Genomic DNA, 21,231 nt, shown 5'->3' on the forward strand with positions numbered 1-21,231 from the left:
GGCACATATTTACAAAGCCCAAATATTATTTTGGCAACTACTCATAAATCCCAATATTATTTTGGCACATATTTACAAAGCCCAAAGCTATTCCTTGGCAAAAACATATTTTCATATACTAAAGTCCCTAACTCATGGGAAATATAAATTACCCATCTCTCAAAAATATTTCTTTTACAAAATTTATGGGAACTATGCCAATTTTTCCATAATCAACCAACTACAAAAGCTTATGCATATCACCCATGGCAAAACTATTCATCTTGTAGGGATGGACAAGCCCATCACACACACTCTTTTCTACCCAGCAGATATAGCCTTAGCAGCTTTATAAACATCTCTTTCACTACTCATACTACCTAAAGTGATCCTCACTATTCACTACATATACTATATCTATGAGCATGCCCTGGCATCATAATGATCTTGCTGCGCTAGTTAGAATCTCTCTCTCCCTTCATTTCACACTAAGTTTCCTCATTATTTGTTATAATGAAGCCCATGGTATTTGTTTACTCATTTACTATTGAAGGTTATAATGTAATTATTACTATAGAATTTTTTTCCTCATGTTATTGTATTAGAGGACTCTCCCTCAGAATCAACAGATGATGACTTTGAAGATGCAGATACTTTCCTTAATATGTGAAATAATTAATGATTGGAAGTTCATTCTGCTGTGTTTCATTTTACCGCTGGAATATTTTACTGCTAGGATACTTTACTGCTAAAATATTTTACTATTAAGCTATTTCTTTATTGCAGTATGCTTTTTATTGTGCTGATGTGTCTGTTGTAGAAAGTGTTTTTAGGCCATCTCATAACCCATGTTAGTCCCATCCTAGGCTTAAGGTATAAAAAAGGCGAACTCTTCAAAAACTTCACCGATAGCCTTTGGGTTGTGCTTTAAGCCCATCATCGAGTTTTGGTTTAGGCCCCCAACTCAACACAAATCTCATTTGTCGGAAGGAAGACTTTTCTGCCCCCAACAAATGTTATCTCGTAAGACAGTCCTATGAAGCCCATATACACTGTGGAAGAGATATAAAACAGTTTTATAAAATAATTTTTCGATTTGGTATGGGATATGTGTTAAATTAATAAATTATATTTTCGTCTAAAATTAATAATAAATTCATAAAATATTTGGGTTTTTTTGGGGAGAGAAAAGCTTTTAACAATTAAAAAGACGGTATAATTATCTTATAAAAAAGGAAAAAAGAAAAAGAAAAAAGACAGTACAATTATTACATGCTCTTGGAATACAATGATGTGATTTAGGAAGTTAATATCATACCAAATCGGCCGTACTAGAGAAATATATTGTACTGGCCATTAAATTGGTATCGATAATCCTCTAAAATGTACAATATATATATATATATATATATACTAGGTTGTAGTAGGCATATTTCAAGTGTTTCAGCTGATTTTGACATTTCGCTAGTACCAAAAAAAAAAAAATTTAAATGTTAAAATTTTGATTTTAAAAAAAAAAAAAATATANAAGAAGCTCAACTACAAAGCCCAGCTGAGCTAGCCCTGCTCACATGCAAATCTCAGCAGCTGAAGCTCATGTGAGCTGTCAAGTCAAAGTTCAGCACAACCTGCAACTGGACCTACTACCATCAGTTCCAACTTGTCAAATCAGATTAAAGGAGGACACGTGTCCAGCAAGGGTTCAACCCTTCCTTACCAAGTTCATTTTCATCATTTCTCATGTGACATAAAGCTGGTATAACATGACATAAAACTGGGAAGCTTTAGCTAGCTGTTTCCCTTTTTCTTCTCTAACCCATTCGGTCAAAAACTAAGGGCAACCATAACCAAACAATGAAAGCTCCTAGAGTAACTTGAAAATAGCTTATTATCATGCCAAAAACGTGTACTTTCTGGTTCATGGACCAAGCATATAAACCCAAATGGGAAACTTAGGGAAATGTGGTTTGGAGGGCACTAAAGGGATCTCCAGCAGAGTTCCTAGCAAAGGGCTCCAAGATTGACACCTGACTTGGGTGATGCAATTTGCCCTAGGGAGCTCTGATTTTAGCAGCAGCAAAACCAAGATCATTAGCCTAATACATGCTCTAATCCTATCAACTGAGGACAATCGACATTTAATGCTAAGTCAGAACTCCAGCTGCCATTACCCAAACAACAAAGAATACTCTAAAGTTGAACTTACCACTCTTGGCCAAATCCTAGGAATGATTCTTCAAAAATTTTTTGAAGATTGAGGAAGATTTAGCAGAGATTATTTGCTAATTACTCCTCAAAATGAACTATAATGGAACTCACCACTAATACTTCAAGACACACCAAGAGATACAAAAAGCTTCTCTGTTTCATCCCTCTCTAATCTTCTTTAAGCTCTTAACGAGGTTCTAAGCCTCTGAGTTCTAAGTTTCAAACTTAAAAACTAAGTTATTTACCCCTAGCTCACAAATACTCCTCACACCTCTACTTATAAACTCTTATCTATCCCCAGCAGAAAGCCTTAGCAGCTTTCTAACACTCTTTCTCACTACTCATACTACCTAAAGTGATCCTCACTATTCACTACATATACTATATCTATGAGCATGCCCTGGCATCATAATGATCTTGCTGCGCTAGTTAGAATCTCTCTCTCCCTTCATTTCACACTAAGTTTCCTCATTATTTGTTATAATGAAGCCCATGGTATTTGTTTACTCATTTACTATTGAAGGTTATAATGTAATTATTACTATAGAATTTTTTTCCTCATGTTATTGTATTAGAGGACTCTCCCTCAGAATCAACAGATGATGACTTTGAAGATGCAGATACTTTCCTTAATATGTGAAATAATTAATGATTGGAAGTTCATTCTGCTGTGTTTCATTTTACCGCTGGAATATTTTACTGCTAGGATACTTTACTGCTAAAATATTTTACTATTAAGCTATTTCTTTATTGCAGTATGCTTTTTATTGTGCTGATGTGTCTGTTGTAGAAAGTGTTTTTAGGCCATCTCATAACCCATGTTAGTCCCATCCTAGGCTTAAGGTATAAAAAAAGGCGAACTCTTCAAAAACTTCACCGATAGCCTTTGGGTTGTGCTTTAAGCCCATCATCGAGTTTTGGTTTAGGCCCCCAACTCAACACAAATCTCATTTGTCGGAAGGAAGACTTTTCTGCCCCCAACAAATGTTATCTCGTAAGACAGTCCTATGAAGCCCATATACACTGTGGAAGAGATATAAAACAGTTTTATAAAATAATTTTTCGATTTGGTATGGGATATGTGTTAAATTAATAAATTATATTTTCGTCTAAAATTAATAATAAATTCATAAAATATTTGGGTTTTTTTGGGGAGAGAAAAGCTTTTAACAATTAAAAAGACGGTATAATTATCTTATAAAAAAGGAAAAAAGAAAAAGAAAAAAGACAGTACAATTATTACATGCTCTTGGAATACAATTGTTTGATTTTAAAAAAAAAAAAAATATATGTTATTTAACATATATATTAAGTGTGAATGTACTTAAGCTAATATTTAGGCTTACAAAATATATGATTTTTTAACATAAAATTATAGTGGTAATTCCAAAACAATATACCGGTATTAACTAATATTGAAATATTTCGCTACATTGACCAAATTAAATGGCCTTAGGTACGAAATTGACTTTATTGGATGTGGTGCTCTTTGGTCTATCATTTACAATAGATCCCAGTATTCCCACTAATAAAATTAATGTAGAGTTCCACCATAAATGTGAAGGGATGGAGCATCACATCACCATACATGAGACTATCAAAGTGGTGCTAGGAACACACATTACACACCCATTATCATATCCAATTGCTAACCCATTACCATATCCAATTGCTTAGAGTATCTCTAGCAACTTTCCAAATTTTTGTACTGTTTGGAGAGTGAATAGTTTTACTTACCTACTTTTTAAATACACTTTCCAACAGACTCTCCATCTTTTCTCAATCTCCATTTAAATATTATTTCTTTACTTTTTTTATTATAATTTTTCTCAGAATCTGATACAATTTGTCCTTCAACTAATACCCAAATTTGTTTTGCTTTTCATCAATCAACAACTCTCAATTCTCTTCTACCAAGATTTTTACCAACCAAACTGATTCAATATTTTCTTTTGCTAAGATTATATCAACCAACAACATCCAAATCTTTTACTATATAGAAAAGACCCGGATCTTAAGTCATGGAGAGAGAGAAACAAAGGTGTTGGGTTGAGAGAATTAAACAAAGAGAAAGAAACCCAATTTTTTTGCTTAGATTTCATCAACCAAAAACATCTAAAGAGAGAAAACGAGAGAAAGAAACTCAATTTTTTTTTGCTCAGATTCATAAACCAACACCATCAAAATTGTTTTGTGTTGCTGGATTCGATCAAAATAAAAAGAAACAATCCCCAACTGGATTGATTTATTGTCTGTTTTCTCTCCAAAAATAGGTTTGAAGAGCCTATTGGAGATGCTCTTAGAGAGAATCTCCAATAGACTAGCCAAAGTCATTTTTTGAGAGCAAACTAAAAAAAATAGCTCTAACAGCCTCTCTAAAATGTAGACTTTTCCAATTTTTTTAGAGTGGTTACAATAGCTCTCTTGAAGAAGAGAGCACTATAGCAACTCTAAACTATTTTTCTCACTTAAAATAATCCACACTTGAATAAATCTGAATAAAAAATCTAACACAGTAAATTAAAATTTCAGTATTTATCTCAACCTCAACGGCCAAAAAGACACCAAAACACAATCAGAACAAAATACACAATGCAATCTAATCACAAAACACAATCTTTCTCATAAAACTAATGAAATCAGAATAAATTAAAAAAGAAATTTCTACCCCACAATATTTGGAGAAGGACAGAGGACAAAGACTATTTCTCTCTCCCTTGGTGGAGCACAGTGAAGAGAGAAAGAAAAATGAAGAAGCAGAAATGAAGACAAAAGAGAAGTGGGGATACGTGTGTGGTGGAGAAAAAAGAAAAGAAAAAGAAGAAACATATAGATAGAAAAAATGAAGCGAGAGGGAAAAATTAAATAAAGAAATAGAAAATTGAAATTGAGAAACATTACTACAATATTTTCATAATTTTTGAACAATAAATCTTAAGCAACAAGATGTTGCTGGCTATTATTGTTCTAAGGACCAGATTTGAGTTTCTAGCCCAAAAGATAGATGGACTTAGGCCCAAAAAACCCAAAACAATGAATTTGTAGAGAGTAAGCTGGAAAACTAGACTTTAGTGAATCAGACAATAAATAAGGTAGATCTTGATTAAAAGAGAATGAAGATAGACAAGTTTAAACTTAAGAAAAGCGTCCTCAGCAAAGTCCGAGGAGACCGATTCTTATATATTTCTCTCGAGTTTGATTACAAAGTCAGTTCTTGATACTACAGTGTTTTTCTCTTTCTTACAGTCCTTTTCTCCCATTGCTTCCTTCTTCTTTTATACTCTCTTCTCCTTTCATCTTTAGCCTCCATGTGCAGGCCAAATGGCTGGTATTGATACTTGTCCTATCAGCACCTTCCATAAGTCTTTATGCAGTAGCTGTAAGGCTGAAAACCACTGTTCAGGTTAGAGAGTTAGCTGCTGAGTATTTAATGCAGTGATGGTAGATTTCTCCTTAGATATTTTGGGACTTCCCCCTGTCCTATGTTTCTGCAATGCTTATCCGTACCAACAGAGCTTCCTAGAACGTTCCCCTGGACGGCAAATCACATTTTCTGACCTCAACTTTGGTTATCCGAGGAGGCACTCATCCTTGGCCCACCCTCCTAGGCTATTATGACCAAAATTAACTTCTTCATTTACTAACACGAACTCCCTTAACAATGTTTACTCCTCCTCGAACGACCTCTCATCCTCGGCTTGGGCCTTAAGCCCATATCTACATAGATAATGAGCTTCTGGCCTAATACCCCTACAATAGCCCCTCAAGATTCTTCTTTCTAGCTCCTTAGGAAGAAATGAGGATTTCAATATCACCTTAGCTAGTCCGTGCTCATCACACATCACCTCTGCCTATGTAGACACCTTTTTAACTGCCCAAGACACGCTCCTGAAGCTTCGACATACGAGGCTTGCTCTTCATTAAATTTTTATAGCTCCCTATCTCCCACGTTCTATGGCACGATGCGGATCCAACGGCTGAGGATTCTACCATGACCTGGGCGGGAATTTTCTTGCTCTATAGCTTTCTCTTTGATATAAATATCACTCAAATCAATCACTCATCTCACTTTAACATTCATTTACCTCTAGCGCACATATACTAAACCTGCCAACCTTCTTAACTCACTCGTGCCTTTACAAATACTGAAAGCCCGTTCAAGGATATTTTTCTTCTTTCTGTAAGTCTTCACAAACCTTTATACTTTGTTTTTCCATATACTTTTCTTCTCTCTATAATTTTCTTCTCCTCGACCTCATTTTCTTCTCTCAATCTTCTTAGTTCCTCCACACCTTTCTAGAAATAGGTAGATTCAAAAGTTTGGTAGACTCCAAGGAGGGAATGGTGAGCTTTAGAGCTTTGTAAAGGATGCCATCCGGAGTGTTTATTAGATACTATAAGGAGGGAGAGTGGCACGAAAAAAGGCAAGAGGGAAAAGTGGCGATCCCAATGATTGCCTTTATAGAGGGTGGGATGAGGATTCCCATGGGCATCGTTACCAGGGACTACCTTAGGGCTTATAGGTTAGCTCCCACCAATGTGTCCCAAACATGTTTAGAATATTAGTGAGTGTAGACGCCTTTAATGAAAAAATGGGCTTAGGATGTCCTTACCACCAACCCCATACCAAAAGGCATACCCAAGGTAAAGGCTTCCTCTTCTCGTCCTATTGTCAAGGAAGGGGAGGAAGAAAAAGAAGAAGAAGAAGGAGAAATAGTTGAAGTGTTCGACTCCAAGGACGACTTCGAGGTGTTCAACCAACCACAATCTCCAGTTGAAGAAAGCTAAATACGAGAGGCTTCCCTTATTCCAGACATCATGGGAATACAAAGAAAGCCGAGGACCAGTCTCTTGGATGTAATAGAGTCTACCTCGGGGAGCAAGGGGCCTGAGAAGAATGCCCAAGCCAAACTCCTATCTCCCTCCCCTATATAGCCTCTCCAAGTTAATCATGTTGATCACAAAAGGAAAAGGGATCAACGAAGTCAAGATTTGGGGGAGGAAGACAAGGTTCCTTTTCATAAGGATGCCGAGCTCCAAAAGGGGGCCAAACAAACTAGGTCAACCCAAAACCTGGCGGATAAAAGAGCTGAAACCTAGGTTTGGGTTCCTGCCTAAACACCTCCCTTTATTCTGGATGGAGCTCCCCTTCTCTCTAATGCATCCATCAGGAATTCCCAACAAGAGAAGGCAGGGTATGTTGCGAATGTATTGGAGCAGGCCTTGCTGTTACTTGCAAATATGTCTAATCTGAGGACTATGAGGAAACATGAAGTGTTCCTCAGTTTGAAGAGGGACTTGGCCCTTGTAAGCCTATTAACAACTTTTGTCACTTTACTTTCATAGCATTAATGTTTCTTGTACCTATTCTCACCTTTGACTTTCTTAACTCACATATCTCCTCGTCCCTGTTTGTTGTTGTTTGTTTGTTTGTTTTTTTTATTCTTTTGTTTTGTTTTTTTTCTTTTTCTTTTTCTTTTTCTATCCAGGCTGCCCACAGAGCCGAAGAGATAGTTATTAGCTCTCACAGGCTAGCCAAGGATGAGGAGGGTAGGTGCATTACCGCTGTGAAGGCTTTTGAGATAGCGGAAAAGAAGTCTCAAGACCTTACGGCCAAGCTAGTAGAGGCTGACTATGCTAAGAAAAGCGCTGAGGCTGCTTTGGATGTGGTGGAGAGACAGGCTGAAGGTTAAAGGGTACTCCTCTGTCAAGCCGAGGAATAGTTGGCTGCCTCCAAAGAAAAAATTATTACCCTCAAGAAGAAGTTAGAGGAGACAGAGAAAGCCCGAGATTAAGCCGAGCATGACGGCTATGACATAGGAGTGGCCGAGACCAAGGAAACCTTAAAGGTTGAGGTTGAGGGGGTATGCAGACACTACTGCTCCCAAGTGTGGGATAAGGCCCTCAACCAGGCTGGGGTTGAGGCCTCTTCTGCTCTTAGAATGGTAGAAAATGTGTATTACCCCCCAACCATACGCACCTTAAGCTTCCCGGGCTCTAAGGTCGACCCACTCTCCTCGGAGGCAAGTGAAGGTCAAGCTAGCCCATCCAAAACTCCTCCTGCAGCCAACATTTCTTCCAAGGAAGTAGAGTGGGCCAAGGACATTGCAAAGTTAGGAGATATCAATAAAGAAGTAGTCTAAGATGCTGCATACCTCTAATTGCCCCCAAAGGAGCTAGTGCTAGCCACTCTTCCCATACCCCCAAAGGAGGATCCCAGAGGCAAGGCCCAAGTGTCCACCACGGCAGCATCTACCCGGCCTCCCAAGAATCCTAAAGATAAACTTGTAATAAAAATGAAACAATAGGTTGTCTTTTCCCTTTTCCTTTTTTTTTTTTTTTTTTTTTTTTTACATTCACTAGTACAAAAAAAAATAATAATAAAAAAAATAAAAAAATAAATGTTAAAATTTTGATTTTTTTTTTTTAAAAAAAAATGTTATTTAACATATATATTAAGTGTGAATGTACTTAAGCTAATATTTAGGCTTACAAAATATATGATTTTTTAATATAAAATTATAGTGGTAATTCCAAAACAATATACCGGTATTAACTAATATTGAAATATTTCGCTACATTGACCAAATTAAATGGCCTTAGGTATGAAATTGACTTTATTGGATGTGGTGCTCTTTGGTCTATCATTTACAATAGATCCCAGTATTCCCACTAATAAAATTCATGTAGAGTTCCACCATAAATGTGAAGGGATGGAGCATCACATCACCATACATGAGACTATCAAAGTGGTGCTAGGAACACACATTACACACCCATTATCATATCCAATTGCTAACCCATTACCATATCCAATTGCTTAGAGTATCTCTAGCAACTTTCCAAATTTTTGTACTGTTTGGAGAGTGAATAGTTTTACTTACCTACTTTTTAAATACACTTTCCAACAGACTCTTCATCCTTTCTCAATCTCCATTTAAATATTATTTCTTTACTTTTTTTATTATAATTTTTCTCAGAATCTGATACAATTTGTCCTTCAACTAATACCCAAATTTGTTTTGCTTTTCATCAATCAACAACTCCCAATTCTCTTCTACCAAGATTTTACCAACCAAACTGATTCAATATTTTCTTTTGCTAAGATTATATCAACCAACAACATCCAAATCTTTTACTATATAGAAAAGACCCAGATCTTAAGTCATGGAGAGAGAGAAACAAAGGTGTTGGGTTGAGAGAATTAAACAAAGAGAAAGAAACCCAATTTTTTTGCTTAGATTTCATCAACCAAAAACATCTAAAGAGAGAAAACGAGAGAAAGAAACTCAATTTTTTTTGCTCAGATTCATAAACCAACACCATCAAAATTGTTTTATGTTGCTGGATTAGATCAAAATAAAAAGAAACAATCCCCAACTGGATTGATTTATTGTCTGTTTTCTCTCCAAAAATAGGTTTGAAGAGCCTATTGGAGATGCTCTTAGAGAGAATCTCCAATAGACTAGCCAAAGTCATTTTTTGAGAGCAAACTAAAAAAAATAGCTCCAACAGCCTCTCTAAAATGTAGACTTTTCCAATTTTTTTAGAGTGGCTACAGTAGCTCTCTTGAAGAAGAGAGCACTATAGCAACTCTAAACTATTTTTCTCACTTAAAATAATCCACAATTGAATAAATCTGAATAAAAAATCTAACACAGTGAATTAAAATTTCAATATTTATCTCAACCTCAATTGCTAAAAAGACACCAAAACACAATCAGAACAAAATACACAATGCAATCTAATCACAAAACACAATCTTTCTCATAAAACTAATGAAATCAGAATAAATTAAAAAAGAAATTTCTACCCCACAATATTTGGAGAAGGACAGAGGACAAAGACTATTTCTCTCTCCCTTGGTGGAGCACAGTGAAGAGAGAAAGAAAAATGAAGAAGCAGAAATGAAGACAAAAGAGAAGTGGGGATACGTGTGTGGTGGAGAAAAAAGAAAAGCAAAAGAAGAAACATATAGATAGAAAAAATGAAGCGAGAGGGAAAAATTAAATAAAGAAATAGAAAATTGAAATTGAGAAATGTTACCACAATATTTTCATAATTTTTGAACAATAAACCTTAAGCAACAAGATGTTGCTGGCTATTATTGTTCTAAGGACTAGATTTGAGTTCCTAGCTCAAAAGATAAATGGACTCAGGCCCAAAAAACCCAAAACAATGAATTTGTAGAGAGTGAGCTGGAAAACTAGACTTTAGTTAATCAGACAATAAATAAGGTAGATCTTGATTACAAGAGAATGAAGATAGACAAGTTTAAACTTAAGAAAAGTGTCCTCAGCAAAGTCCGAGGGGACCGATTCTTATATCTTTCTCTCGGGTTTGATTACAAAGTCAGTTCTTGATGCTACAGTGTTTTTCTCTTTCTTACAGTCCTTTTCTCCCATTGCTTCCTTCTTCTTTTATATTCTCTTCTCCTTTCATCTTTAGCCTCCACGTGCAGGCCAGATGGCTGGTATTGATACTTGTCCTATCGGCACCTTCCATAAGTCTTTATGCCGTAGCTGTAAGGTTGAAAACCACTGTTCAGGCATCACTTCCACATTAATGCGGTTAGAGAGTTAGCTGCTGAGCATTTAATGCAGTGATAGTAGATTTCTCCTTAGATATTTTGCGACTTCCCCTTGTCCTATGTTTCTGCAATGCTAATCCGTACCAACAGAGCTTCCTAGAACGTTCCCCTGGACGGCAAATCACATTTTCTGACCTCAACTTTGGTTATCCGAGGAGGCACTCATCCTTGGCCCACCCTCCTAGGCTATTATGACCAAAATTAACTTCTTCAATTACTAACACGAACTCCCTTAACAATGTTTACTCCTCCTCGAACGACCTCTCATCCTTGGCTTGGGCCTTAAGCCCATATCTACATAGATAATGAGCTTCTGGCCCAATACCCCTACAATAGCCCCTCGAGATTCTTCTTTCTAGCTCCTTAGGAAGAAATGAGGATTTCAATGTCACCTTAGCTAGTCCGTGCTCATCACACATCACCTCTGCCTATGTAGACACTTTTTTAACTGCCCAAGACACGCTCCTGAAGCTTCGGCATACGAGGCGTGCTCTTCATTAAATTTTTATAGCTCCCTGTCTCCCACGTTTTATGGCACGATGTGGATCCAACGGCTAAGGATTCTACCATGACCTGGGCGGGAATTTTCTTGCTCTGTAGCTTTCTCTTTGATATAAATATCACTCAAATCAATCACTCATCTCATTTTAACATTCATTTAGCTCTAGCGCACATATACTAAACCTGCCAACCTTCTTAACTCACTCGTGCCTTTACAAATACTGAAAGCCCGTTCAAGGATATTTTTCTTCTTTCTGTAAGTCTTCACAAACCTTTATACTTTGTTTTTCCATATACTTTTCTTCTCTCTATAATTTTCTTCTCTTCGACCCATTTTCTTCTCTCAATCTTCTTAGTTCCTCCACACCTTTCTAGAAATAGGTAGATTCAAAAGTTTGGTAGACTCCGAGGAGGGAATGGAAAGCTTTAGAGCTTTGTAAAGGATGCCATCCGGAGTGTTTATTAGATACTATAAGGAGGGAGAGTGGCATGAAAAAAGGCAAGAGGGAAAAGTGGCGATCCCAATGATTGCCTTTATAGAGGGTGGGATGGGGATTCCCATGGGCATCGTTACCAGGGACTACCTTAGGGCTTATAGGTTAGCTCCCACCAATGTGCCCCAAACATGTTTAGAATATTAGTGAGTGTATACGCCTTTAATGAAAAAATGGGCTTAGGATGTCCTTACCACCAACCCCATACCAAAAGGCATACCCAAGGTAAAGGCTTCCTCTTCTCGTCCTATTGTCAAGGAAGGGGAGGAAGAAAAAGAAGAAGAAGAAGGAGAAATAGTTGAAGTGTTCGACTCCAAGGACGACTTCGACGTGTTCAACCAACCACAATCTCCAGTTGAAGAAAGCCAAATACAAGAGGCTTCCCCTGTTCCAGACATCATGGGAATACAAAGAAAGTCGAGGACCAGTCTCTTGGATGTAATAGAGTCTACCTCAGGGAGCAAGGCGCTTGAGAAGAATGCCCAAGCCAAACTCCTATCTCCCTCCCCTATATAGCCTCTCCGAGTTAATCATGTCGATCACAAAAAGAAAAGGGATCAACAAAGTCAAGATTTGGGGGAGGGAGGCAGGGTTCCTTTTCATAAGGATGTCGAGCTCCAAAAGGGGGCCAAACAAACTAGGTTAACCCAAAACCTGGCGGATAAAAGAGTTGAAACCTAGGTTGGGGTTCCTGCCTAAACACCTCCTTTTATTCTGGATAGAGCTCCCCTTCTCTCTGATGCATCCATCAGGAATTCCCAACAAGAGGAGGCAGGGTATGTTGCAAACGTATTGGAGCAGGCCTTGCTGTTACTTGCAAATATGTCTAATCTGAAGACTATGAGGAAACATGAAGTGTTCCTCAGTTTGAAGAGGGACTTGGCCCTTGTAAGCCTATTAACAACTTTTGTCACTTTACTTTCATAGCATTAATGTTTCTTGTACCTATTCTCACCTTTGACTTTCTTAACTCACATATCCCCTCGTCCCTGTTTGTTGTTGTTTGTTTGTTTGTTTTTTTTATTCTTTTGTTTTGTTTTTGTTTTTTTTTTTTTTTTTCTTTTTCTATCCAGGCTGCCCACAGAGCCGAGGAGATAGTTATTAGCTCTCACAGGCTAGCCAAGGATGAGGAGGGTAGGTGCATTACCGCTGTGAAGGCTTTTGAGATAGCGAAAAAAAAGTCTCAAGACCTTACGACCAAGCTAGTAGAGGCTGACTATGCCAAGAAAAGCACTGAGGTTGCTTTGGATGTGGTGGAGAGACAGGCTGAAGGTTAAAGGGTACTCCTCTGTCAAGCCGAGGAATAGTTGGCTGCCTCCAAAGAAAAAATTATTACCCTCAAGAAGAAGTTGGAGGAGACAGAGAAAGCCCGAGATCAAGCCGAGCATGACGGCTATGACATAGGAGTGGCCGAGACCAAGGAAACCTTAAGGGTTGAGGTTGAGGGGGTATGCAGACACTACTACTCCCAAGTGTGGGATAAGGCCCTCAACCAGGCTGGGGTTGAGGCCTCTTCTGCTCTTAGAATGGTAGAAAACGTGTATTACCCCCCAGCCATACACACCTTAAGCTTCTCAGGCTTTAAGGTCGACCCGCTCTCCTCGGAGGCAAGTGAAGGTCAAGCTAACCCATCCAAAACTCCTCCTACAGCCAACACTTCTTCCAAGGAAGTAGAATGGGCCAAGGACATTGCAAAGTTAGGAGATATCAATAAAGAAGTAGTCCAAGATGCTGCCTACCTCTAGTTGCCCCCAAAGGAGCTAGTGCTAGCCACTCTTCCCATACCTTCAAAGGAGGATCCCAAAGGCAAGGCCCAAGTGTCCACCACGGCAGCATCTACCCAGCCTCCCAAGAATCCTAAAGATAAACTTGTAATAAAAATGAAACAATAGGCTGTCTTTTCCCTTTTTTTCTTTTTTTTTTTTTGTGTTTTTGAGGTCTGTAATTATATCAAGCTTTTGTAATCTACTTGCCTTTTTTAGAGGCTCAATATTAATGAAAATTTCAAGTCTTTCCCTTATGATTTTGATGCTAATGATAATCCAAACTTAACCTTTGTTTGATTCAACACTTGAGAAAAAATGGGATAATGAGGCATATCTTGAATTACCGATCTACATAATTGGCAGCATAATTCTCACATATCACATGATCAGTAGCAAAACATGTCAAACTTACCAAGTCCTCCATCTCGGCAAAGTATGACTTTAACTTCGAGAACATACACAGTAATACCGCATACGTACAGGTTTAAACTTACTCTATCCCTGCTCATTACTAAGTCTAAAGGACCAGAGGGATAATCAATTCTCAAATAAATACAAGTATTCCTACAAATGCTTTAAGTGATTCTCATGAGCATCCACTTGAGCCTTAAATATGTAGTCCAAAAAGTATGAAATAGCTAAGGCTTTGCCCTAAAACTTGGCAAAATGATAGAAAGTATTAATTTACCCAAGGCATGTGGTCTGAGGAGCCAGGCATAGCTAATGTTTTGTTTTATATTTAGAACAATGATTAAAAGATATCAATTTAGCCCAGGTATGTGGTCCGAGGAGCCAAGCATGACCAAGGTTTTGTTTGATACTTAGATTGATATCAAGAAGTATTAATTTACCTAAAGCATGTGGTCCGAGGAGCTAGACATAGTTAAGGTTTTGTGTAATACTTAGAATAATGATTAAAAGATATCAATTTACCCAAGATATGTGGTCCAAGAAGTTAGGCATGACCAAGGTTCTATTTTATACTTAGATTGATGTCAGCAAGTATTAATTTACCCAAAGCATGTGGTCCGAGGAGTCAAACATAGCTTAGGTTCTATTTAATACTTAGAAAAATGATGAAAAGATATCAATTTACCTAAGGTATGTGGCCAAAGAGCTAGGCATGAGCAATGTTCTGTTTGATACTTATATAGATAGTAGAATGCACGATATGCAACATAATAAACCCAAATGTGGTGAAGAAAGCTTTCATTAATAGTAATACATTCTTAAGTTATTTACATTCTAGGGGGCGTGGTTCTGCCTTTTTCTCTAGATCTTCAAGATAATATGCACCTATTCTAGCTACTAATGTGATACGATATGACCCTTTCCAGTTGGGTCCCAATTTTCTCCATGTTGGGTTCTTTGCAATTCCTAAAACCTTTCTTAGGACCAAGTCTCCAAGTGCCAATGACCTTAACTTTACGTTGGTATCATATCCTTACTTGAGCTTATGTTGATAATAGGCAAATTGGACCATGACATTTTCTCTTCATTCTTCAATTAAGTCTAAGCTCTTCTCCAATAGCCCATCATTGCTGCTCAAAGTGAAAGAACTCATTCTCAGCATGGGAAATCTAGTCTCCAGAGGAATGACAACTTTGGCCCTATAAGTCATTGAAAAGGGCATCTCCCCAGTGAACCTACGAGGTGTAGTTCGGTATGTTCAAAGGACGTGTGGTAATTCTTCCACCTATTTTCCTTTTGCATCATCCAGCCTCTTTTTAAGCCCACTCACTATGACCTTATTGATAGTTTCGACCTATCCATTCCCCTGTGGATATGCTGGAGTGGAATATCTATTTGTTATGCCCAGGTTGCAATACCTCCTAAAAGTTTTACTATCGAACTAAAGTCCATTGTCCGAGATGAGTGTATGAGAGATTCTAAATCGAGTAACAATATTTTTTCAAAAAAATCTTTTGGCATCCACGTCCCTGATATTTGCCAGTGGTTCAGTTTAAACCCACTTGGTAAAGTAATCTGTGCCGACTAATAAATATCTCTTATTCCCTGCTGCCTTGGGGAAATGACCTACAATGTCCAAGCCACATTGAGCAAAAGGCCAAGGGCTGGACAAAGGATTAAGGACTCCTTCCAGCTGATGAATGTTTGGTGCAAATCTCTGACATTGATTGCACTTCTTCACGTACTCTTGTGCTTTCCTTTGCATGTTTGGCCACCAATATCCTTGAGTGAGGGCCCTGTGAGACAAAGATCTTCCCGTTGTGTGGCTCCCACAAATTCCTTCATGTAACTCTTCTAGGAGTAACTTAACTGCTTCAAAGTGTATACATAGCAGATATAGGCCAGAAAAAGATCTCTTATACAATTTTTAGTCCTCGGATAGCCAATACCGAAGAGCCTTTCTTCGAACCTTGTCAGCCTCTGAATTTTCCTCAAGTAGGATATCCTCTTTAAGGAACAACACTATGGAGTCCATCCAACTAGGTCTCACCCTAATCTGATGAACATGGGCCACATTTCTCCCTACCTCAGTAGGCTTACACAAGTCTTCCACAAGGATCACCCAAGGTAAACTTTGTGCCGAGGGGATTGCTAGAGTGGTAAGAGAATCATCATGTGTATTTCTATTTCTAGGGATTTGTGACAAATTAAAAGATTCAGGTCTAGACTGTAAGCGTCTAACCTGGTTCAAGTATTCTTGCATTCTGAGATCTTTAGCTTCCAACTTTCCTTGAACTTGGCCCACAACTAGCCTCGAATCAAAGAATATTTTCACTGTTTTTCCACCCATTTTTTGAACCATAGTCATTCCTACCAGTAGAGCTTCATACTCAGCTTCATTGTTTGTGGCTGAGAAGCCCAATCTTAAGGATTTCTCAATTGTAATCCTCTTGGGAGACATCAAAACTAGCCTCACTCCAGATCCTCTGTAATTCGCCGCTCCATCAACGTATACCTTCCAAGACAAAGGTTATTGTAAGGAGATTGCACCAACCAATTTTTCATCCATGTTCTGCTTCTCTACTCTCTCTTCTAATGGGGTTTCGGTAAACTCAGCCACCAAATCGATGAGGACCTGACCCTGACAGAGGTGCGAGGCATGTACTTAATATTAAAAGCTCATAGGATTGTACCCCACTTTGCAATCCTCCTTATGTAATTAGCCCTTCAAAGTAGAGATCTGAGCGGGAGTTGGGTTAAGACAACAATTGTGTGTGATTGGAAATAGTGGGGGAGCTTACGTATAGCATGCACTACTGCCAGAATGACCCTCTCCAGTGGTAGGTAAGGGACCTCGGTTTCATGCAATAACTTGCTCATATAATAAATCAGCCTTTGTACACCACTATAAACCCATACAACTACCAGGCTTACTACATGGGAAGCAACAACAATATAGGCAAACAAAACTTAATCCACTTCGGGTCTGGACATAATGGGTGGCTGAGAAAGATATTCCTTCAACTGCTGAAAAGTCAAGACACACTCCTCGGTCCATTCAAGTCCCTTCCACCTGTTCAACAATTGAAAGAAAGGTCTACACATGTCTGCTAACCGAGAGATGAATCGGTTTAGAGCAACGGTCATCCCTATCAGTTTCTAGACCTCTTTGGGATTTTGAAGTGGTTGCAGATTTTTTATTGCTTTGATTTGGTCAGGGTTAACTTCAATTCTGCAATATGTAACCATGTACCCCAAGAACTTCCTCGATCTGACCCCAAAAGAACACTTAAGAGCATTGAGTCGTAGCTTATGCCTCCTCAAGATCTCAAAGATATTTCTAAAATCGTTAACGTGTTCATATTCCAACTTGCTCTTGACTGCCATGTCGTCTATATAAACCTCAATGTTTTTCTCTAGCTGTGGCTCAAACATCCTGATCACCATCCTCTGATAGGTGAACCCTGCATTCTTCAAACCAAAAGGCATTACGTTGTAGTGATAATTCCCAATATGAGTGACAGAGGCTATTTTCTCTTGATCATCCAAGGCTAAAGGTATTTGATGGTACCTCTGAAAGGCATCCAAAAGGCTCATCCAAGGATGGCCTACAGTTGCGTCCATTAGTTGATCAATCTGAGGCATAGGGAAGGGGTCCTTTGGACAAGCTTTGTTCAAGTTTGTGAAGTCCACACATACCCACTACTTTCCATTTTTCTTCTTCACAACCATAGAATTGGCCAACCATTTAGGGTAGAACACTTCTTTAATTGCCCTAGCCTGCTTAAACTTCATCACCTCATCCTTTACAGCATTAGAATGATCCTTAGATGAGCGCTGATGTGGTTGCTTCTTAGGGGTGACAGATGGATTGACATTCAAATAATGTCAAATGAAGCTCAGATTCACCCCCAGAGCTTCGTAGGCATTCCAAGCGAACACATTAATGTCCCTCTTGAGAAACTCTACCAATTCTTCCTTCTTTTAAGGCATTGGCTGAGCCCCACCCTAAAAAAAATTCTCCGAGTCATCACCTACAGCAAATTTCTCTAAATCCTCACATTTTTCCTCCTTGGCTGGCCCATCAACAAGTAACACCGAAGACTTTGACTACTATAAGCCCCCCTTAGTAGAAGCCGAGGACTCAGCTGCAGGCTGATGCATAATTGTAGCCACGAGGCACTGCTTAGCCATGGACTGACTCCCTACTAGCTCCTCAATTCGGTCCCCTGATGGATACTTCACTTTCAAATGCAGAGTTGAAAAAATGACCCTTAGGGCATGAAGCCAGGGTCTGACCACTATGGCCGTGTAGGAAAAGTATGCATCCATTGAGCTGAAATCCACCTCAACCATTTCTGAACCCACCTGCACGGGCTGTCTAATCTGACCCTTTGGAATGACAGCTTTCCCATCAAAGCTTACCAAAGGTGAATCATAGGTTGTCAAATCTTCGGCTTTAGGCCTAGTCCATTGTACAAGTTGGGGTACATAATCTCTGCCCCCACTGCCTTTATCCACCATCACTCTCTTAACATCATACCCCCCACTGCCTTGATCCACCATCACTCTCTTAACATCATACCCTCCAATTCTGAGGGTGACTACTAAAGCGTCATTGGAATGACAACCTTCCAATGATCAACCACTTCTAAACCTGCCTGCACGGGCAGTCTAATTTGACCCTTTGGAATGACAACATTCCCATTAAACCTTACCAAAGGTGAATCATAGGTTGTCAAATCTTCGGGCTTTAGGCCTAGTCCGTTGTACAAGTCGAGGTACATAATCTTTGCCCCACTACCTTGATCCACCATCACTCTCTTAACATCATACCCCCAATTCTAAGGGTGACTACTAAAACGTCATTGTGTGGCTGGATGGTTCCAATCTTGTCTTCGTCCAAAAAACTCAGCGCTGATTAGATCTCCACTCTAGCCTTCTTTGGCTTAGAATAAGAGTCCTCGGCCTATAGCCGAGCCACAAACATCACCCTGGAAGGATGAGAACCAATTCTCCCTAGTGCAATAAAGATGACATTAATTGTGCCCAAAAAGGGCCTTGAAGAGGCGCTCCTTTGAGCCTCTAACCTTATTGCCCGTTGGGCCGATACAAAAACTATTGTAACCTTCCCTCTCTAACCAGTCGCTCCAGATGGTTTTACAGAGTTCTATAATCCTCGATGATATGTCCCTGCTCCTAGTGGTATTCACAATGAAGTCTCTGATTATGTCTCAAGGGGTCTCCACTCATCTTGTTTGGCCATTTAAAGTATGGTTCATTCTTAATCTTCTCCAAAACTTGATGCGCTGGTTCTCAGAATACAGTGTTAACCACTTGAGGAGCTCTAAGCCTAAATTGCCCAGAAAAATCCCTCAAGGATCTGTTATTGTTGTAGCGGTCTAACCTGAAATCTCTCCTATCCTGAGGGATAACGTTACCCTTTCCCTTGCATTGCTGTTGGTCCTCCTCAACCCTCTTATACTTATCAATCCAATCCATGAGCTGGCGGACATTAGTAACAGGTTTCCTAGTCAAAGACTTCCTTAAGCCATGCTCGGCAGGTAGTCCAACCTTGAAAGTTCTGATGGCTACGTCGTCAAAGTCATCATCTATTTCATTGATCATCTCCCAGTATCTGTCCGAATACATTTTCAAGGTCTCCCCTTCTCTCATGGATACGGACAACAAAGAATCTAAGGACCGGGGAACCCTGCTGCATGTAGTAAAGCGAGACCCAAATGCCTGAGTGAGTTCCTTAAAGGAATCAATAAAACCTGCTCCCAAACCATCAAACCACCTCCTCGCCACAAGTCCTAAGCTGGATGGGAATACCTTGCACATTCTTGGAATGCACAACCATTTTTTGATTAAAGTGGCTAACATGCTCCATAGGGTCTGTTCGACCATTATACATGGTGAACGTGGGCTGAGTGAACCGCCGAGAAAATCTTCCTCCCTTAATTCTCCGCGTGAAATGTGATCTAGAAATTTGGTTGAGTGCTCTACTCATAACATCATTTCCTGGGCCTCTCGAAGATGAATTTCTGTTTCTGCGCTCATGACGGTAGTTTTCACCATACGAGAAAGATTCACTAGAAGGGGTCCTTGATCTGCGCCTATAGCTACTGTCCTCTTCACCATTGGAAGAGAAGTCAGAATTGGCTAACATGCTCCACAGGGTCTGTTCGACCATTATACATGGTGAACGTGGGCTAAGTGAATCGCCGAGGAAATCTTCCTCCCTCAATTCTACGCGTGAAAGGTGATCTAGAAATTTGGTTGAGTGCTCTACTCATAGCATCATTTCCCAAGCCTCTCGAAGATGAATTTCTATTTCTACGCTCATGACGGTAGTCTTCATCATACGAGAAAGATTCACTAGGAGAGGTCCTTATTCTGCGCCTATAGCTACCGTCCTCTTCACCATTGGAAGAGAAGTTAGAATTGGAGGGAGCTCGCTTTCGCCATTCATGACGTAAGCTTCTCTTCAGGTGATCAATCTCCAACTGCATGGCTTTGGTATTTTTCTTATGAGAGAGATGGCTACCACCTCGAGAGTGGCTCCTACTAGTATGGATAGTATGTACACTCCCCTCCCCTCCCGGCCCCTTCTTTGTTCAAGATCACGAAAATGATCTTGACGCTGAGACCCCATAGATTCTGCCTGATTTGGACTTGAACCTACCATCGTCGAATGTTAAACTCACTATAACCCTAGTAATTTCTATAAACGACACCAATTATAAGGACCAGATTTGAGTTTCTAGCCTAAAAGATAGATGGACTCAAGCCCAAAAAGTCTAAAACAATGAATTTGTAGAGAGTGGATTGGAAAACTGGGTTTTAGTGAATCAGACAACAAATAAGGTAGATCTCGATTACAAGAGAATGAAGATAGACAAGTTTAAACTTAAGAAAATCATCCTTGGCAAAGTCCGAGGAGACCGGTTCTTATATATTTTCCTTAGGTTTGATTACAAAGTTAGTTCTTGATGTTATAATGTTTTTCTCTTTATTCTGATCCTTTTCTCACACTGCTTCCTTCTTCTTTTATACTATCTTCCCCTTTCATCTTTACCCTCTACGTCTAGGCCAGATGGTTGGTGTTGAAACTTGTCTCATCAGCACCTTCCATAAGTCTTTATGCAGTAGTTATAAGGCTGAAAACTACTGTTCAGGCATTACCTCCACATTAATGCGGCCAGAGAATTAGCTGTAGAGCATTTAATACAGTGGTAGCAGTTTCTCCTTAGATATTTTAAGACTTCCCCATGTCCTA

The 21,231-nt window shown here is 39.1% G+C and overlaps 2 protein-coding genes across 2 annotated transcripts; both read right to left on the reverse strand.

Annotated features, from left to right (window-relative positions):
* Nucleotides 1-18,062: 18,062 nt before the first annotated feature.
* LOC112029557 (uncharacterized) lies at nt 18,063-18,515 on the reverse strand. Its single transcript, XM_024062240.1, has one exon. The coding sequence runs from the start codon at nt 18,513-18,515 to the stop codon at nt 18,063-18,065; it is 453 nt and encodes a 150-aa protein (XP_023918008.1).
* A 750-nt stretch (nt 18,516-19,265) lies between these two features.
* On the reverse strand, nt 19,266-19,793 carry LOC112029556 (uncharacterized). The gene has a single exon (XM_024062238.2). It carries the CDS (start codon nt 19,791-19,793, stop codon nt 19,266-19,268), a length of 528 nt encoding a protein of 175 aa, XP_023918006.2.
* Between the last annotated feature and the right edge of the window lie 1,438 nt (nt 19,794-21,231).

The sequence above is a fragment of the Quercus suber genome, unplaced genomic scaffold (assembly GCF_002906115.3).
Source record: "Quercus suber isolate HL8 unplaced genomic scaffold, Cork oak 2.0 scaffold_709, whole genome shotgun sequence".
NCBI classification, from domain to species: domain Eukaryota; kingdom Viridiplantae; phylum Streptophyta; class Magnoliopsida; order Fagales; family Fagaceae; genus Quercus; species Quercus suber.

What these genes read in the sequence shown, in the direction of transcription:
- LOC112029557 (XM_024062240.1), bottom strand. Translation starts at nt 18,515, where the DNA reads ATGGTGGATCAAGGCAGTGGGGGGTATGATGTTAAGAGAGTGATGGTG.
- LOC112029556 (XM_024062238.2), bottom strand. Translation starts at nt 19,793, where the DNA reads ATGTGCAAGGTATTCCCATCCAGCTTAGGACTTGTGGCGAGGAGGTGG.